This window comes from Ranitomeya variabilis, chromosome 1 (assembly GCF_051348905.1).
Source record: "Ranitomeya variabilis isolate aRanVar5 chromosome 1, aRanVar5.hap1, whole genome shotgun sequence".
Lineage (NCBI taxonomy): Eukaryota > Metazoa > Chordata > Amphibia > Anura > Dendrobatidae > Ranitomeya > Ranitomeya variabilis.
In genome coordinates, this window is record NC_135232.1 from 560641185 (window position 1) to 560657940 (window position 16756).

At 49.4% G+C, this 16756-nt stretch overlaps 1 protein-coding gene across 1 annotated transcript in view; it reads left to right on the plus strand.

Moving 5' to 3' along the window:
• The first annotated feature begins 202 nt into the window (after nt 1–202).
• Nucleotides 203–16756, plus strand: part of IGSF8 (immunoglobulin superfamily member 8) — a 38069-nt gene continuing 21515 nt past the window's right edge. Inside the window, exon 1 of the mRNA XM_077256761.1 lies at nt 203–330. Within this exon, the coding sequence (XP_077112876.1) occupies nt 243–330 (88 nt within the window). The 5' untranslated portion in view covers nt 203–242. The remainder of the gene's footprint in view (nt 331–16756) is intronic.

The following is a 16756-nucleotide window of genomic DNA, read 5'->3' on the forward strand; positions in this document are numbered from 1 at the left end:
GCGGTATATACAGGTGTAGACAGACACGGGGGAGCGGTATATACTACACAGACACAGGAGGAGTGATATATACAGGTGTGCAGTCACGGGGCAGCGGTATATACAGGTGTACATAGACACGGGGGCGCGAGACTACAGAATCTTGTCCGCTCACAGCAAACTGCAGCTATGACGTCATCAATCAAAGGTGCGGTGGGAGGAACTTTATAGCGACTATTGTCACCGTTTCGGGGTGGAGTCAGATGCGGGGCGGGGCTTCCTCTTCTTTTTCGCCCGTTGCTCGCATTATGTCGGTGGTGATAGCGCCGCTTCTTCTTCTGTGCACAGCGGGTGAGTGCGGACCCCGGATGTATGTGTACTGTACCCCACTCCTCAGTGCCTGTGTTCTTCTCGCTAGACACAGACTCCTCAGTGCATGTGCGCCATATCCCCCACTCCTCAGTGCGTGTGCGCCGTACCCCCCGCTCCTCAGTGCGTGTGCGCCGTACCCCCCGCTCCTCAGTGCGTGTGCGCCGTACCCCCCGCTCCTCAGTGCATGTGCGCCATATCCCCCGCTCCTCAGTGCATGTGCACCATATCCCCCGCTCCTCAGTGCGTGTGCGCCGTACCCCCCGCTCCTCAGTGCATGTGCGCCATATCCCCCGCTCCTCAGTGCATGTGCGCCATATCCCCCGCTCCTCAGTGCGTGTTCGCCATACCCCCCACTCCTCAGTGCGTGTGCGCCATATCCCCCGCTCCTCAGTGCGTGTTCGCCATACCCCCCGCTCCTCAGTGCGTGTGCGCCATATCCCCCGCTCCTCAGTGCGTGTGCGCCGTACCCCCCGCTCCTCAGTGCATGTGCGCCATATCCCCCGCTCCTCAGTGCATGTGCGCCATATCCCCCGCTCCTCAGTGCGTGTTCGCCATACCCCCCACTCCTCAGTGCGTGTGCGCCATATCCCCCGCTCCTCAGTGCGTGTGCGCCATATCCCCCGCTCCTCAGTGCATGTGCGCCATATCCCCCGCTCCTCAGTGCGTGTTCGCCGTATCCCCAGCTCCTCAGTGCGTGTTCGCCATACCCCCCGCTCCTCAGTGCGTGTTCGCCATACCCCCCGCTCCTCAGTGCGTGTGCGCCATACCCCCCGCTCCTCAGTGCGTGTGCACCGTACCCCCCGCTCCTCAGTGCGTGTGCGCCGTACCCCCCGCTCCTCAGTGCGTGTGCGCCGTATCCCCCGCTCCTCAGTGCGTGTGCGCCGTACCCCCCGCTCCTCAGTGCGTGTGCGCCGTATCCCCCGCTCCTCAGTGCGTGTTCACCGTATCCCCAGCTCCTCAGTGCGTGTTCGCCGTACCCCCCGCTCCTCAGTGCGTGTGAGCCGTATCCCCCGCTCCTCAGTGCGTGTGCGCCGTATCCCCCGCTCCTCAGTGCGTGTGCGCCGTATCCCCCGCTCCTCAGTGCGTGTGCACCGTATCCCCCGCTCCTCAGTGCGTGTGCGCCGTATCCCCCGCTCCTCAGTGCGTGTGCGCCGTATCCCCCGCTCCTCAGTGCGTGTGCGCCGTATCCCCCGCTCCTCAGTGCGTGTGCGCCGTACCCCCCGCTCCTCAGTGCGTGTGCGCCGTACCCCCCGCTCCTCAGTGCGTGTGCGCCGCACTCCCCGCTCCTCAGTGCGTGTGCGCCGCATCCCCCGCTCCTCAGTGCGTGTGCGCCGCATCCCCCGCTCCTCAGTGCGTGTGCGCCGTATCCCCCGCTCCTCAGTGCGTGTGCGCCGTATCCCCCGCTCCTCAGTGCGTGTGCGCCGTATCCCCCGCTCCTCAGTGCGTGTTCGCCGTATCCCCCGCTCCTCAGTGCGTGTTCGCCGTATCCCCCGCTCCTCAGTGCGTGTTCGCCGTATCCCCCGCTCCTCAGTGCGTGTGTGTTGTATCCCCCACTCCTCAATGTGTATGTGTTGTACCCCTCATTCCTCAGTGTCTGTTGTACCCCCACTCCTCTGTGTGTGTGTGTTTGTGTGTGTTGTAACCCCACTCCTCAGTATATGTTGTACCCCCTCTCATCTCTCATCAGTGTGTGTTCCCCTATTCCTCAGTGTGTTTGCTGTACCCCCACTCTTGTGTGTTGTACACCCACTTGTCAGTGTGCACACTGTTGCCCCACTCCTCAGTGCATGTCTGCTCACTGTACACCGTCTCCTCAGTGTGTATGTGTGCGCTGTTCCTCCACTCGTTAATGTGTGTGTTGTACACCCTCTCATCAGTATGTGTTTGCTGTACCCCACTCCTCAGTTTGTGTGTTGTACCACACTCCTCAGTATATTGTACCCCCACTCGTCCATGTGTGTTCTACTGCAGAGACTTGTGTGTCATAAACAGTGCCTTCTCCACTCCCACCGATCCCATAATGAAAACACAAACAGGCCTAGATGGGTTGAACAGGTCGGTCAGTTTATTAATTTGATAAGCAGTGAGAGGCAATTACGTTTCGCAACGGACTCATCGCTGAAGGCCCCATCTGTGACCGCCAGGCGAATAGGCCAATGAGCGGTTACTAACCTTGCCCCTCTCTACACTTCCTCCACAGAGGATCATGTGTATGACCTACACAGGACTCCAACCCCCCCCATCTGTCATCATTAGGGCCTGTTCAACTCCATCCTGCAAACCTGACAGAAATATGTTGAGCCCGATGTCCGTGAGGTGAATGCTGCTTTTTGTTTGCCCAGATCATTACCGCCGGTGTGTAGCACTAGTATCACCGGCCCTTTTAGCGATGTTGACCATTTCCGAGAAGATCTGGCACCACTAGAGCCCTCTGATGCTTCTCCAGTTGACCTCCAGTTTTGCGAAGCCTAGATTTTTACCGCCTGGCCGACGTTTGGCTCTTTTGCTTGCCCAGTAGACAAAGGAATGTCCCACTACCCAAACTGTGGGCTTACAGCCGCTTGTAAGGGTATGTTTCCATGGTCAGGAAATGCTGCATGTTTGACGCTGCGTAGAGCCGTAGCGTCAAACATGCAGCGTCCAGATGTTACAGCATAGTGTAGGGGATTTCATGAAATCCCGTCTCCACTATGCGTTAAAAGACGCAGGCGGCAGACCTGCGTATCTGGACATGCGACGCGTCTTTCCAGAACGCAGCATGTCTGTTTACACTGCGGCGATGCTCTGTTGCTGCACCGTAAATTTACCAGAGACTATCATTAGATGCGGTAAAGTCACATGCGTAATAACTGCATAAACTCAGCTTACTACGCATGTCTACAAATACAAATAAGGTCTTAGGCTACGTTCACATTTGCGGTCAGCGCCGCAGCGTCGGGCGCCGCAGCGGCGCCGCATGCGTCATGCGCCCCTATATTTAACATGGGGGCGCATGGACATGCGTTGTGCTGCGTTTTGCGCCGCATGGCCGCAAGCGTTGGACGCAAGAAACGCTTCAAGTTGCATTTTTTTTGCGTCCAACTTTCGGCCAAAAAGGACGCATGCGGCGCAAAACGCAGCGTTTTAGCGTGCGTTTTGCCGCGTTTTTGTTTGCGTTGTGCGCTGCGGCGCCGACGCTGCGGCGCACAACGCAAATGTGAACGTTTCCTTACCTTGTCACACCGCTGGAAGTCCACCTCCACTGCAGTTCTCGTGATAACATAGCTTACCGCGAGAACTGCTGTTCACGTGACCGGGGGTTATCTCCGGTCACTAGGCTGGTTCTCACAATCAGCTGATTGTGAGAACACTGCAGTGCAGGTGACCGCCGGAGAGTTATCTTTGGCGGTCATCTATAAGCTCTGCTATGTCTGGATGTCCGGCATCCAGATGTAGCAGAACTGGACTCGTTGTGGGACACTCGTTATTAAGGACTGCGTTCGACTCAGGGAGTATACTGTTGGTTTATTTTATTTTATTTTTTTCAGATCGATGGCTTCCCTTGGATTACCAGTGTATTAACCCCTTAGTGACAGAGCCAATTTGGTACTTAATGACCGAGCCAATTTTTACAATTCTGACCAGTGTCACTTTATGAGGTTATAACTCTGGAACGCTTTATCGGATCCCGCTGATTCTGAGATTGTTTTTTCGTGACATGTTGTACTTCAAGTTAGTGGTAACATTTCTTCGATATTACTTGCGATTATTTATGAAAAAAATGGAAATATGGCGAAAATTTTTAAAATTTTGCAATTTTCAAACTTTGTATTTTTATGCCCTTAAATCAGAGAGATATGTCACAAAAAATAGTTAATAAATAACATTTCTCACATGTCTACTTTACATCAGCACAATTTTGGAAACAATTTTTTTTTTTGTTAGGGAGTTATAAGGGTTAAAAGTTGACCAGCAATTTCTCATTTTTACAACACCATGTTTTTTTTAGGGACCACATCACCTTTGAAGTGATTTTGAGGGGTCTATGTGATAGAAAATAACCAAGTGTGACACCATTCTAAAAACTGCACCCCTCAAGCTGCTCAAAACCACATTCAAGAAGTTTATTAACCCTTTACGTACTTCACAGGAACTAAAACAATGAGGAAGAAAAAAATTAACATTTTACTTTTTTTTGCAAACATTTTACTTCAGAACCATTTTTTTTAATTTTCACAAGTGTAAAAACAGAAATTTAACCACAAATTTTGTTGTGCAATTTTTCCTGAGTACGCCGATACCCCATATGTGGAGGTAAACCACTGTTTGGGCGCACCGCAGAGCTTGGAAGTGAAGGAGCACCGTTTGACTGTTTCAATGCAGAATTGGCTGGAATTGAGATCGGACGCCATGTCGCGTTTGGAGAGCCCCTAATGTGCCTAAACAGTGGAAACCCCCCACAAGTGACACCATTTTGGAAACTAGACCCCCCAAGGAACTTATCTAGATGTGTGGTGAGCACTTTGAACCCCCAAGTGCTTCACAGAAGTTTATAACGTAGAGCCGTGAAAATAAAAAATCGCATTTGTTTTCACAAAAATGATTTTTTCGCCCACAAATTCTTATTTTCACAAGGGTAACAGGAGAAATTAGACCACAAAAGTTGTTGTGCAATTTCTCCTGAGTACGTCGATACCCCATATGTGGAGGTAAACCACTGTTTGGGCGCACCGCAGAGCTTGGAAGTGAAGGAGCACCGTTTGACTTTTTCAATGCAGAATTGGCTGGAATTGAGATCGGATGCCATGTCGCGTTTGGAGAGTCCCTGATGTGCCTAACCAGTGGAAACCCCCCACAAGTGATACCATTTTGGAAACTAGACCCCCCAAGGAACTTATCTAGATGTGTGGTGAGCACTTTGAACCCCCAAGTGCTTCACAGAAGTTTATAACGTAGAGCCGTGAAAATAAAAAATCTCATTTTTTCTACAAAAATGATCTTTTTGCCCCCAAATTTTTATTTTCACAAGGGTAACAGGAGAAATTAGACCACAAAAGTTGTTGTGCAATTTCTCCTGAGTACGTCGATACCCCATATGTGGAGGTAAACCACTGTTTGGGCGCACCGCAGAGCTTGGAAGTGAAGGAGCACCGTTTGACTTTTTCAATGCAGAATTGGCTGGAATTGAGATCGGATGCCATGTCGCGTTTGGAGAGTCCCTGATGTGCCTAAACAGTGGAAACCCCCCACAAGTGATACCATTTTGGAAACTAGACCCCCCAAGGAACTTATCTAGATGTGTGGTGAGCATTTTGAACCCCCAAGTGCTTCACAGAAGTTTATAACGTAGAGCCGTGAAAATAAAAAATTTCATTTTTTCTACAAAAATGATCTTTTTGCCCCCAAATTTTTATTTTCACAAGGGTAACAGGAGAAATTAGACCACAAAAGTTGTTGTGCAATTTCTCCTGAGTACGTCGATACCCCATATATGGGGGTAAACCACTGTTTGGGCGCACCGCAGAGCTTGGAAGAGAAGGAGTGTCGTTTTACTTTTTCAATGTAGAATTGGCTGGAATTGAGATCGGACGCCATGTCACGTTTGGAGAGCCGCTGATGTGCCTAAACAGTAGAGACCCCCCACATATGACACCATTTTGGAAACTAGACCCCTTAAGGAACTTATCTAGATGTGTGGTGAGCACTTTAAACCCCCAGGTGCTTCACAGAAGTTTATAACGTAGAGCCGTGAAAATAAAAAAATCGCATTTTTTCTACAAAAATGATCTTTTTGCCTCCAAATTTTTATTTTACCAAGGGTAACAGGAGAAAATGGACCCCAGAAGCTGTTGTACAATTTGTCTTGAGTACGCCGACACCCCATATGTGGGGGTAAACCACTGTTTGGGCGCATGGCTGAGCTCGGAAGCAAAGGAGCGCCATTTGACTTTTCAATGCAAAATTGACTGGAATTGAGATCGGACGCCATGTCGCGTTTGGAGAGCCCCTGATGTGCCTAAACAGCAGAAACCCCCCAAAAGTGACCCCATTTTGGAAACTAGACCCCCCATGGAACTTATCTAGATGTGTAGTGAGAACTTTGAATGCCCAAGTGCATCACAGAAGTTTATAATGCAGAGTCGTGAAAATAAAAAATATATATTTTTTAACAATAAAGATTTTTTAGCCCCCAAGTTTTTATTTTCACAAGGGTAACAAGAGAAATTGGACCCCAAAAGTTGTTGTCCAATTTGTCCTGAGTATGCTGGTACCCCATATGTGGGGGTAAACCACTGTTTGGGCGCATGGCAGAGCTCGGAAGGGAAGGAGTGCCATTTTGGAATGCAGACTTTGATAGAATTGTCTGCGGGCGTTATGTTGCCTTTGCAGACCCCTAATGTAACAAAACAGTAGAAACCCCCAACAAGTGACCCCATTTTGGAAAATAGACCCCCCAAGGAACTTATCTAGATATGTGGTGAGAACTTTGAATGCCCAAGTGCTTCACAGAAGTTTATAATGCAGAGTAGTGAAAATAAAAAATATTTTTTTTCCCACAAAAAAGATTTTTTTAGCCCCCAAATTTTTATTTTCACAAGGGTAACAAGATAAATTGGACCCCAAAAGTTGTTGTCCAATTTGTCCTGAGTATGCTGGTACCCCATATGTGGGGGTAAACCACTGTTTGGGTGCACGGCAGAGCTCGGAAGGGAAGGAGCGCCATTTTGCAATGCAGACTTTGATAGAATTGTCTGCGGGCGTTATGTTGCGTTTGCAGACCCCTAATGTACCTAAACAGTAGAAACCCCCACAAGTGACCAAATTTTGGAAACTAGACCCCCTAAGGAACTTATCTAGATATGTGGTGAGAACTTTGAAAGCTCAAGTGCTTCACAGAAATTTATAATGCAGAGTAGTGAAAATAAAAAAATATATTTTTTTCCAACAAAAAAGATTTTTAGCCCCCAAGTTTTTATTTTCACAAGGGTAACAGGAGAAATTGGACCCCAAAAGTTGTTGTCCAATTTATCCCGAGTACGCTGATGCCCCATATGTGGGGGTAAACCACTGTTTGGGCGCACGGCAGAGCTCAGAAGGGAGGGAGTACCATTTGACTTTTTTAGCGCAAAATTGGCTGTCGTGTTTGGAGACCCCCTGATGTACCTAAACAGTGGAAACCCCCCAATTCTAACTCCAACCCTAACCCCAACACAGCCCTAACCCTAATCTCAACCCGATCCATAATCCTAATCACAACCCTAACGATAATCACAACCCTAACCCCAAAACAGCCCTAATCTCAACCCTAACCATAACCCTAATCAAAACCCTAAATCCAACACACCCCTAACCCTAATCCCAACCCTAACCCTAATCCCAACCCTAATCCCAAACGTAACACTAATCCCAACCCTAATCCAAACCCTAACCCTAATCCCAACTCTAACCCTAACTTTAGCCCCAACCCTAACTTTAGCCCCAACCCTAACCATAACTTTAGCCCCCGTCGTCACAAAAAAAGTTCAATGTAACCTTTTTTTTGTACGTCGCGTCCGCCATTTCCGCGGATGCGTGGCCGTAACTCTGCCCCCTCCTCCCCAGGACATAGACTGGGCAGCGGATGCGTTGAAAAACTGCATCCGCTGCCCACGTTGTGCACAATTTTCACAACGTGCGTCGGTACATCGGGCCGACGCATTGCGACCGCCCCGTACCGACGCAAGTGTGAAAGAAGCCTTAGGCTACTTTCAGACATAGCGCATTTTTGAGCGCTATTTTGCGGGCGCTTTTCAAAAATGCGCAATGTCATTTTCGTCTGCCGGCAAAGTGAATGAGAAATTCACTTTGCCGTTCAGACACACCGCAAAAAAACGCGGCGCTTTTGTCTGCAAACACGCCGGCGTAAAAAGAATTGACATGTCAATTCTTTACGCAGCGGCGTGTCTGCGTATCCCCCTAGGGCCCCATATTACCTTCCACACACAGCGCCTTTGTCCTGGGTGTCGGCGTCTTTGTACGGAGGGGTTGACACCCAGGACCGGACGTGACGTCGGACAGGAAGAGGGAAGCCCCCGCCCCCCAGTGAAGCAGCATGGAGTCCTTCTGTGTGTGTGTGTGCGTGTGTGTGCGTGTGTGTGTCCCCATGCGACGCTAGTGCCACCATTGTGCTAAGTCGCCGTATGGGACTACTACTCCCATCCGGTATTAGGATGGGAGAGTTGTCCCTGTGTCCGGCGACTTAGCACAATTGTAAAGTTACACAAAACACCTACACACAATACACATACATGACACACAGTACATACAACATATAACACAGAGTATATACTCACCAACAGCACACTTGTAGGCGAAGCCCTCGATCCTCCAGGAAAAAATCCAAAAATAATAAACCAAATTCATACTCCCTGTCCGCAGAATCCATAAAACGAGTGTCCCACGCCGATCGGCTGCTCTCCGGCGATACACTGCCAGGAGCGAAGCTCCTAGCAGTGTATCGCGTACTGTTCCGGAGTTCAATGACTCCGGCGTCTCGGTTAACAGCAGTACAGCTGCGTTGAACTTTCCCACGCAGCACTGCCGTTAAGCGAGAGTGCCGGGGTCAATGACCGCCGGTAAACTCGCTCGCGCATGCGCAGTGACACACCGACAGGAACTATGGCTCCTGTCAGTGTGTTGCTGCAGCCGTGGAGAGCAGACATATCTCTGGATGTGTCTGTTCTCCATGGAAAATCTTGATACGTGGCACTTAAATATGTGGCAATTAAATACGTGACACGTGGCACTTATACGTGATACGTGTCACTTAAATACGTGGCACTGAAATACGTGATACGTGGCACTTTGATACGTGGCACGTGTCACTTAAATATGTGGCACGTGGCACTGAAAGATGTGGCACGTGGCACTTTGATACGTGGCACGTGGCACTTTGATACGTGGCACGTGGCACTGAAATATGTGGCACGTGGCACTTTGATACGTGGCACGTGGCACTTTGATACGTGGCACGTGGCACTTTGATACGTGGCACGTGGCACTTTTATACGTGGCACGTGGCACTTTGATACGTGGCACGTGGCACTGAAATATGTGGCACGTGGCACTTTGATACGTGGCACGTGGCACTTTGATACGTGGCACGTGGCACTTTGATACGTGGCACGTGGCACTTTGATACGTGGCACTGAAATATGTGGCACGTGGCACTTTGATACGTGGCACGTGTCACTTAAATACGTGGCACGTGGCACTGAAATATGTAGGACACGTCGCACAAAAAAGTTACATGTAGTTTTTTTTGTGTCGACGGTCTGCCGAAGCACGACGCATCCGTCGCACGACGGATGCGACATGTGGCAATCCGTCGCAATGCGTCGCTAATGCAAGCCAATGGAGAAAAAACGCATCCTGCAAGCACTTTTGCAGGATGCGTTTTTTCTCCAACGACGCATTGCGACGGAAGCCAAAAAACGCTAGTGTGAAAGTAGCCTAACCCTAACCCTAACCCTAAATTTAGCCCCAACCCTAACCCTAACTCTAACCCTAACCCTAACCCTAACCCTAATTTTAGCCCCAACTTGTCTTCTCCTGCCGGCCGGCAGATGGCAGCAGATGGCGGGCGCACTGCGCATGCGCCCGCCATGATGAAAAAGCCGGCTGGCAGGAGAAGACAGAAGAGGACCCAGGGACCCCGGGTGAGTATGATAGGGTCCCCGAATCCCCCTATTTCTCTGTCCTCTGATGTGCGATCACATCAGAGGACAGAGAAATAACTGATCGCTTTTTTTTTTTTTTTTTTTTTGCGGTCGCCGGTAAACTGTTAATTACCGGCGATCGCAAAGCAGGGGTCGGTGCAAATCGACCCCGATCATGTTCTTTGGGGTCTCGGCTACCCCCGGCAGCCGAGACCCCAAAGAACATCCGGGTGCCGGGCGGCGGGCGTACTGCGCGTGCGCCCGCCATTTTTTCCCGGAAAAAAGATGGCGGCGCCCATGGGGAGACACGAGGAGCACCGGGGGAGGTAGGTAAGTATTGGGGGGCTATTGGGGGCCATCGGGGACCACATTTCTCTGTCCCCCAATGTGCGATCACATCGGAGGACAGAGAAATTAAACGGCACATCGCGTTTTTTTTTTTTTTGTTGCGACCGCCGGTAAACGGTTAATTACCGGCGATCGCAACTCGGGGGTCGGTAAAAACCCCCCGAATCATGTTCTCTGGGGTCTCGGCTACCCTCGGCAACCGAGACCCCAGAGAAAATCCGACTCTGGGGGGCGCTATTCACTTTTTCCACAGCGCCGTTAATTAACGGCGCTGTGGTTTAAGTACCCTTAGCGGCCGCCGTTAAAAGGCGTATCGGCGGTCGTTAAGGGGTTAAAGATAGCAAAATTGTGTGGTGTCTGATTTCCTTAAAATACTTTATTCTGCATGTGTGTGTTTTATTAACCGTTTACCAACTATAGGATTAGTAATGGATAGGTATCTTATTTTAATAGCCAGTAAAGGCTAGATATACAGCTGCTGGCTGATACTCATAGCCTGGGAAGCTCCATGGGTATTGTATTAACCCCTTCCCAGGCTACAAACATCGGTCCCCCAGTCGCTGGCTTTCCCTCTCTGGCACAGAAAATTGCACTGAAGCCCACTCCATTTTTTTTTCAATTAAACAGATATTGCGTTTAAGGCCGTTGTCACACTTGCGAGAAACTCGCACGAATCTCGCACCTCAATACCTGGCACTGCCGCCATCACTCGGGAGGGGAGCGTGTGGCTGCATAGCAATACATGCAGCGGCATGCTCCATGTCTGCCCTGTTGAGGGCAGAGCAAAGTACTGCAGTGTGCAGGCGTCGGGCCTCTCTGACCTTTCCCGGCGCCTACGCATTGCAGTACTCGTCCGAGTTTCCCGCATGTGTGATCCCGGCCTAACTCTTTATGTACCATTTTATTATGTTTATTACTAAACATCGGGCTTGGTTTTATCTGTTATCTACCTATTATCTATCGCATCTATCGTATCTATCGATATATATCTATCATCTATCTATGTGTGTTTATTTAACACACACATGCAGAAAAAATGAAATAAAACACACATTTTAACACACACATTAAACACACACATTTTAATGAAACACAGTTTTGTCATCTCTTTAGTGTTCTGCCATTCCAAGTGAAGCCATCGATCTTCTGAAGTAAAAATAAAATAAAAAAACAAATGTATACTCCCTGATCCGTCGTAGTCCAATATAACGAGTGTCCCACGCAGTATCTGGGGGAGATAAAGCTTACAACCGGGAGTGCTGCTAATGCGGCCGCTCCCGGCTGTAAGCTACTGGGGAATGAATGAGACACAGCGGGCGCAGGCTCAGTAACGAACGGTGACGTCACTGAGCCTGCGCTCCCTCACAGCCTGACCGGAGGTAACCTCTGCAACGTGGGAAAATACCAGGGAAGAGGTTACCGCAGGTAATATATCTATTCCACAAATCTATCTATTCTATCAATCTATTCATTCCATCCTATCAATCTATCTGTTCATTCTACCTATTCTATCTATTGTCGTGCAGTGACCCCTGTTACAGGTAGGGGCCGCTGCATGGTCTCTTCAGGATATGCACGGAGGCGTATTGAAGCCATAAGAATGCATGGCAGTCGTGGGTATAACTGTGGTGATGAGACAGAGTCCGGGAGAATTGTAAATGACCAATATGTGTCGCGGAGGAAGTCTGCACGGTAAGCCTGCAGTATTGTTCTGGGACCTGTAGTCCCACAAGTATTTGTATAGTTTATAGAGGGAGACTTACTGGGCTAGTTTGAAGAGCTGGGCGGGTCAAACTAGCCACACACACACACACACACACCTCCCACCTGTGGGAGTGGTTACAGCTTCATAATGTGACCAGGGTGTGGGTCACATGGTTGAGAGTGTTTGGACCTGAATGGCCTGTACTGGAGGTCCTGGAAGAGGTCATGTCTGTGTTGGAAGCTCCTGTGAGTGGAGTCTGTTGTGAACTATACTTTTTGGCTCCCTCTTGTGGTCACTAGTGATTTGGCACTTGGATTGTCTTTTACCAGGTTGGTGCTCACCTGCTTCGTTAGGCCTGGGGTGTTGCTATTTAAACTTCCTGGATTCTCAGTCCAGTGCCTGGCATCGTTGTAATCAGTTCTCTTCTGTTTGCTCCTGTCTTCAGGTCCTGGTTCTTTGCAAGATAAGCTAAGTCCTGCTTTCGTACTCTTGATCATTTGCATTGTTCATATTTTTTGTCCAGCTTGTACAATATGTGATTCCTGTTATTGCTGGAAGCTCTAGGGGGGCTGATATTCTCCCCCCACACCGTCAGTCGGTTTGGGGGTTCTTGGATATTCAGCGTGGATATTTTGCAGGGTTTTTTGCTGACCATATAAGTCTTCTTACTATATTCTGCTATTAGTCAGTGGGCCTCTCTTTGCTAAATCTAGTTCATTCTTACGTTTGTCTTTTCTTCTTACCTCACCGTTATTATTTGTTGGGGGCTTGTATTACTTTGGGGTCTTTTCTCTGGAGGCAAGAGAGGTCTTATTTTCCCTGATAGGGGTAGTTAGTTCTCCGGCTGGCGCGAGACGTCTAGAATCAACGTAGGCACGTTCCCCGGCTGCTGTTAGTGTTTGCGCTAGGATCAGGTATATGGTCAGCCTAGTTACCACTTCCCTATGAGCTGGTATTTATGTTTTGCAGACTTTGCTGTAATCTTTGAGGTCCCCTGCCATTGGGATCATAACAGGAGTCTTCCTGGAAGCACCTGGAGAGAGCATGGACCTGGACGGTCTGTGTTGGAAGCTCCTGTGAGTGAAGTCTTCCTGGAAGCACCTGGAGAGACCATGGACCTGGACGGTCTGTGTTGGAAGCTCCTGTGAGTGGAGTCTTTCTGGAAGCACCTGGTGAGACCATGTACCTGCAGAGCCTGGGACGGCTTCTGTGTTTTCAAAGACAGGACTGACAAGGAGTCAGCGTGAGGAGCGGAGCTCCTGGAAGGTAACCCCGGACAAGGGGACTGTAATATAAGGCAGAGAAATGTATCTGCTGCATGAACAAGACTGGTGGTCGTGATATGTTTATGGATGTATTGAAATGGACTTTGTTTTGTGGTTTATGATGCCTAAATAAACCAAATAGACTGATTTATGTGAGAAAACCGTGCCTGACTACATTAATCCCGTGCCAAGCGAGTGTCCTCCAACACAAAAAGTAAGCGCAACACCACACTATCTACAGGAAGTTGTTTTTTTTCTGTGTCCACTCAACTTTTTTGGCATGCACAAAGAGAAAAAAAACGCATGAAAAAACGCACCTAAACCTGCGTTTTTGGTGCAGCTTCTTTCCTGCCAAGATGATCAGGTTTTGTGGCACTGGCAAAACATGCAGATTTCCAACTACCGATTCTCTGTCCTTCTTCTTCCGATACTCCTGCCCTAGCTGCTTCGGTGGTGGTTCCTATTCGGAAGGAATGTGTCCAGTATTCCTTTGGGTTAAAGACGACTGCCTCTAAGCACTGTTCAAAAATTGCGTGAAACTGATATTTAGTAAAAGGGGACCCGTCGGTGTGTGAGAGAGAGAATCTACACGGGTATCTTATTACCGTATAGTGTCTGCTATTTTTACAGGGCATATGGGGCCATCTGACGCCTTGACGAAGACCCACGTCCCCCTACTGGTGGGATGGCATTTGGATTTCCACGCTCTAATGCGCAGAGTCTCACTGCATATTAAGAGATCTTCGTTGATTAACTCGCCTACCAATGCTTTTGATTTTACCTATCAACTGTTCTACCTGTTTTTTTGATCTTTTAATGTAAAATCTCGGGGAATTCGCACGCCGGTCTTAGATTGTTCGCCAATGTTGGTGTTTGACTAAATCTGAAGGGGATAAGAAGGCCGTATATAAAAACCATAATATAGCTGGTATAGCTTCTTTATTGGGGGAAAAGTTTAGCCAGGGGCCCATCGCGGTTACGTTCAACGGGGTTATGTCTTGTAAGTGCTCTGTTTGCGTGGCGGGTACACCTCGCTGCCGGGTGTCCACCTCCACAGCCTGAGCAGTCGTGTCTATATTTGCAAGACGCATGGAATCGGCAGTATCCCTCGTTATATAACAAGCAGGCCCCTGGTCTCTGTACGACCACTGACTTCTGGCCTGCAGCTGCCGAGTGGTCATTGCTGAAAAGGGGGGGCTGTTTTTGGGACAGCAAGAGAAGTAGCCACACTAATGTCGCTTTTACACCCCAGCCTAGATTGGGTTGCATGCCCAACCGCCTGCGGAACTCCTCGTCTTACTGCCTCCATGCTGAACCGTCGTGGGACTTGTATGAATTATATATTAGGTCCTGATAAAAAAAATAGTTTGGAACAGCGTTCTGGATGGTTTGGTTTTTGACCGCCGTGCGGCACCAATTAGTTAATGCGAAGTGCGCCGAAAAAAAAAAAAGGTGATAGCGAAAACTGCAGATACGAGGATTGCCTAATCTTGCGACTTGCACACTGATAAGGAGATTGTGATAATATTATACAGTAGACTCGATGAATTGGGGCGGCAGCATTCCTGACTAGGTTGGAACCTTTTGCAGCCATTAATGGCTTGTTTGATGAAAAAGAACTTAGTAATATCCGTCCACCCCATTAGTTGGAAGACAAAGGCTATTCCCGAAAAATGCCATTGCGCTGATGTAACCGACTCGTCTCTTGCCTGAGTCACTTCCAAAACTTCTATTGACACCTTGCATTTTACACGATCGCTCTTATCGACTGGCCGACCCTGAATTAGAGAGCACCACTCTTTCCACGCCTTAAGGTACCTTCACACTAAGCGACTTTACAACGATAACGATAGCGATCCGTGACGTTGCAGCGTCCTAGATAGCGATATCGTTGTGTTTGACATGCAGCAGCGATCAGGATCCCGCTGTGAGATCGCTGGTCGTTGCTGAAAGTCCAGAACTTTATTTCGTCGCTGGATCTCCCGCTGACATCGCTGAATCGGTGTGTGTGACACCGATCCAGCGATGTCTTCACTGGTAACCAGGGTAAACATCGGGTTACTAAGCGCAGGGCCGCGCTTAGTAACCCGATGTTTACCCTGGTTACCATTGTAAAAGTTAAAAAAAAAACACATACTCACATTCCGGTGCCTGGCGTCCGCTTCCCTGCACTCCTCCTGCATCCTGTGTAAGTGCCGGCCGTAAAGCAGAGCGGTGACATCACCGCTCTGCTCTGTGGGAGATGCCGGAGATGTTCGGCGCTTACACAGGATGCAGGAGGAGTGCAGGGAAGCGGACGCCGGGCACCGGAATGTGAGTATGCGTTTGTTTTTTTTTTACTTTTACAATGGTAACCAAGGTAAACATCAGGTTACTAAGCGCGGCCCTGCGCTTAGTAACCCGATGTTTACCCTGGTTACCAGGGGACTTCGGCATCGTTGGTCGCTGGAGAGCTGTCTGTGTGACAGCTCTCCAGCGACCACACAACGACTAAACAGCGACGCTGCAGCGATCGGCATCGTTGTCTGTATCGCTGCAGCGTCGTTAAGTGTGAAGGTACCTTTACAATAAACCTGTCAGTTAGCCAGTGTAACCAAAGCATGGATTAATGGCATCAGTGATTGGCCACAGTGTCCCATAGGGATGGAGGACAATGGACACGATGATTGTGCATTTGGGAGAGGGACTTTGAAGGCCTGCCAATCGGAAGATAACAGTTAGCAAATTTATCATCTAATGAAAAGGTGTGTTTTTGTGACAGCATGAGTCGTAGCCAAACATCTGTAGCTTTTACTCCCCTGCTTATATCGGGTTGCAGGGCCTGCCTCCTGCGGAAACCCTCATCATACCGCCTCCATGCGGAACCGCCATGGGATATGTATGAATTATATATTAGGCCGTTTGCTCAGTCCACGTCAGAGACCGACCCATATTCCACTGTCCGCTGAGTCCACCTCAGGGACCCATATTCCACCATTAGCTGGTTCCTCCGTTTGCTGAGTCCTCCTCAAGGACACATATTCCACCGTTCGCTGAGTGCACCTCAGGGACCCCTATCCCACCATTAGCTGAGTCCACCTCAGGGACCCATACTCCGCTGTCTGCTGGGTCCACTACCGGGACTCATTCCACCATCCACTGAGTCCCCCCTTTTTTTAAATGAAGTGACACATAGCTGCTGTTGACTGCCGTGTGTGTGAGCACGAGTGGCTCCAGGTGCTGGAGGAACTCCGACTCCTGCTGTAGCGATGGTTCGGTGTTGGCCAGAGGCCCAGGGAGATGGGGATGGAACTCCCGGACTGGCAGCCAATGATGGGGTACTTGACTCATCAAAATAGCCACGCAGCCAAGCCCGTGTTATTCTGGTAATGGGGGAACTCCGGAACCTGTTGTATCGATGGCTCGTGTCT